This window comes from Zingiber officinale, chromosome 7B (genome assembly GCF_018446385.1).
Source record: "Zingiber officinale cultivar Zhangliang chromosome 7B, Zo_v1.1, whole genome shotgun sequence".
Taxonomy (NCBI): Eukaryota; Viridiplantae; Streptophyta; class Magnoliopsida; order Zingiberales; family Zingiberaceae; genus Zingiber; species Zingiber officinale.
The window spans coordinates 102,844,340-102,847,966 of record NC_055999.1 but is presented as its reverse complement, the minus strand read 5'-3'; the positions used below and the strand labels follow the sequence as shown (position 1 = coordinate 102,847,966).

The following is a 3,627-nucleotide window of genomic DNA, read 5'->3' as shown; positions in this document are numbered from 1 at the left end:
TCTTCTTTTTGCGTTTTACTGTGCTTCTGGGGAAAAAGTACTTAACTTGAGCGTCGAAGGGTCTGCTCCGGGGACTTTTTCCCTGGTGCTTGGTCCCTAACGTGCAGGGTGCTTGTCTGAGTGTGCGCAGGACCCCTGTACCACCCTCTTCGTCATCACCCTTCGCCAGCCATCCTCAATAGTACTTTCGGAGAGCTCAATCATCCCTTGTCAACATCACTGATCGCTCGCCCGACCCCGTCTCACTCATATTCTGGACGGGATCACACGTAAATCTAGTTTTGTAAATTATACTCATTTTTATTAATTATTCCTGTCGTTTTAAATCATCTATACAATTTGTTTAATGGCCTCTCCGAATGCTTCGAATCAGGGCTTGCGAGGACGAGACTGTGCCCATCCCCGCAATCGCAGCCCCGAACACGATGAGCCCGACGTGGAAGGCGACGCTGGCTCGCGAGGAGCGGGCCCAGTAGATCCTGAGGTAGAAGGCGCAGGGGAAGATGATGGAGATGGCGACGCTGATGAGGGAGCCAGTGAGGCTGAGGACGTCCTCGAAGTAGGGGACGACGAGGGCGAGGGCGAGGATGAGGAGCAGCAGGGCGGACCCGACGCCGCCGCTGAGGAGCCTTCTGGCGCGCGAGGACATGGAAGGGGGCAAGCGACGCTCCAGCTGGGTGGCGAAGGGGGCGAACTCCAGTGCGTACTTGGTCATCGGGGTCAGCACGGTGGCCCAAAGCGCCACCTTGGTGGCGCCGAGGCGCGGCGGCATGCTGAGCGTGATTTGCGACCTCACCGCCGGGCCGAAGAGCAGCGCGCCCATGAAAGCTAGTGCGGTGTAGAGCAAGGTAACAATGGCGAAGCTTGCAATGGACACCTGCATCATCATATTACATAGACGATTGAATTAGTTTTTGGCAAATTAATTCAAGCATTTCCTCGATTGGATGAAAAAAGAATTTCTATATATACCTTGGTGAATTTGGAAGGGTCTTTCATGGCGGTGTAGATATTGGGGAACACAATGTGGCCGGCGAAGCTGAACATGTACAAGCCCGAGATCCTCGGGAGCATCTCCACCCTCAGCGCCGGAATCTCATGACTCCCTTCCACGCCGCCGAACGCCGCCACCCACGCAACCGTCGCAAACATAAGCAGAGACATGAGGATCCCTCCCAAGGAGAGGAACGAGATCGACGACATGTCCCGCAACCACAGCGTCGGCAGCGCCACCAGCACCGCCGTCGCAGTCAGAAGCTGCGCAGTCGACAGGTGGAGCCACGGCGCGTGCGCGTGCACGCCGGCGAGCACCAGCGGCAGGTTGTCGCTGAGCGAGATGGTGTAGGACACGAGCGCGAAGAAGATCTCCAGGTAGATGAAGGCAGAGGCTACGATCCTGCCTTTGGATCCGAACGCTTGCTCGCCGATGTCTTGGTAACTCTTAGAGCCACCGCCGTCGTCGTCGAGGCACCTGCCGATGATGTGCGCGGTGTACGCGCACATGATTCCGAAGCCGATGAGCAGCAGCGCCGAGCTCCATCCTCCGTTCTCCAGTGCGTAGGGAGCCGACAACTGCCCCAGCCCTGAACCGACCAACAAATCAGTTACGGAAGCCGATTAAACATTACCGGTAATCAACGGAAAATCGAGGATCCATGAGTGTACCTATGAGCATGCCAACCATGTTGATGACAGAATGCGTGAACGAGCTGGTGGCCTTGGCATTTGCCTCACTCGCACAGGCACAGACTTTGCTCTCCTCCACGCAAATCACGCAGTTCGCGGCCTTCATGGCCTGATTCCGACGAAGTTTCACCGAGGAATGGATGCTTGCTTAGCTTGGATCGATGTTGTCGGAGGACTTGGCGGTGGCGCTGCTGGAATTTATAAGGTCGAGTTTGAATGCAATGACTAATGACTTGGTGGTGGACTACAGCTGGTCATTGCTATCGTTGCTGGGAACATTCTCCTGATCACTGCTTGCTTTTGGGTCTTCTATATCTGTTAGATGCAAGAAACAGGAACTATTATTTGATGTATTTAATGGGAGTACTGTAATCCGTCTCGGAAAATCTATTATTGGTGCTTCACGCAAGTGATTCAGATATACACAGAGTTGGATCTACGTGAAGACGATCGCTTTAGTCCGCTGAGAGATTAGTAGTAGGCCAAAAAGAATTCCATTTGGCTTCCAATTCCTTGGGATATGCTTATTATGCATCCATGCACGCATCATGCTTAATTAAAGCCGTGAGAGTAATGAACCAACTATAGTACTTCAATCATCATATTATCATTATGCATCAATGCGAGAAAATTCTAACCAAATCTTTCTTCGTCTAATCGATCGTCTTCCTTTATTATGGGATGGATACATACATGCTTAGTAAGGATTGTAACGTAGAGTCTACTTGCAATCAAATAATTTCTTTGTGTGTATAATCTTATACCTTTTTGCACTTAACTAGTTAGGTAGTATTATCAGTTTATCTTTGTTTTTTTATTAATCTAGGTATCCATTCGAACCGATTAATCCTAAAGGTGATTGGTCCCACCCCATAAAAATTCCCACTGACCATTAAAATAAATTAGGAAAGTGCTAATGGAGGGTCATCCAAACGGTTAACATTCTTAGGTTTTCTCACTAAAAAGAAAATCCCCTGCATTCAACTGAGATATTAAATCACTTCGTTATTCATTGGAGGGCTTAATAATTACACCATGTGCATTATCTAGGGGCAAAAATAGATTTGGTGGAGGTTGATATTTTATGATTTGATTGATTTTAGTATGTGTCTTGAAATTTTTCTTCACTTGAGGGTAAAGCTTTTTTCCCTAATTCCTTCTATCATCTGCTCAATCAATGTAATAGGTAAATCACTATAAGAAAATTGATTAATAGGATGAAATTATAATTTTGTCTTTAATTCCATTGCTATTAACAAAAATCATATTTAACTTATTTAATTAGTGGTGGATAAATAATTTTCATCATTAATTAACGATTAAAATAATTTTCAATCATTTAATTTAACAACGAAATTATAATTTCATCGTTATTAATCAAAAATCATATTTCACTTATTAATTAGTAATGGTTATTTCTATCTCTAATTTAGAGTTATATTAGGTTTTTTTTTAAAATTTTTTTTCTCTCCTCTCCCTCCGACCGATCCCCGATCTTCGGCATTCAATGCAATCTCTACCATCTAGCATGATCTCCTCTCCGTCATGCGGGTAAACTTCTCCCCTTTCCTCTACAAGAAAACTCATAAACAGAAAAAGATTTTCGTCGCTAAATTAACGACCAAAATAATCTCCGATTGCTAATTAGGGATGGAATTTATATTTTGTCGCTAATTAGTGTTTGAAGATTATTTCGATCACTAATTTAGCCATGAGAAAAAAATTCTATCACTAAATACGTCGATGTTTGAGTATTAACCCGAATTTATATCTCTTCTATTCAATTAACAAAGAAAATAATTCTCTATCGCTAAACTAGTGACAGAAATAAACCTCTATTGCTAAAATAGTAACGGAAACTTAATTCCATAGCTAAAATAGTAATGAAAAAAATTATAACACTAAAATAACGACTGAAGTTTATTTCCGTCACCAAAATAA

General features: G+C 44.8%; 1 protein-coding gene across 1 annotated transcript; it reads right to left on the bottom strand.

Annotated features, from left to right (window-relative positions):
• Nucleotides 1–343: 343 nt before the first annotated feature.
• LOC122004003 (amino acid transporter AVT1H-like) lies at nucleotides 344–1,827 on the bottom strand. Its single transcript, XM_042558957.1, has 3 exons — nucleotides 1,666–1,827; nucleotides 973–1,583; nucleotides 344–877 (listed from the first exon to the last, which is right to left on the bottom strand). The coding sequence occupies exons 1-3, from the start codon at nucleotides 1,790–1,792 to the stop codon at nucleotides 344–346; spliced, it is 1,272 nt and encodes a 423-aa protein (XP_042414891.1). The 5' UTR covers nucleotides 1,793–1,827.
• Between the last annotated feature and the right edge of the window lie 1,800 nt (nucleotides 1,828–3,627).

Bases quoted from the DNA above. Each gene is read 5' to 3' on its own strand.
- LOC122004003 (XM_042558957.1), bottom strand. From the start codon at position 1,792: ATGAAGGCCGCGAACTGCGTGATTTGCGTGGAGGAGAGCAAAGTCTGT. The intron at 1,584-1,665 runs GTACACTCATGG...TGGTCGGTTCAG, and splicing joins CATGGTTGGCATGCTCATAG to GGCTGGGGCAGTTGTCGGCT. The intron at 878-972 runs GTATATATAGAA...ATGATGATGCAG, and splicing joins ACCCTTCCAAATTCACCAAG to GTGTCCATTGCAAGCTTCGC.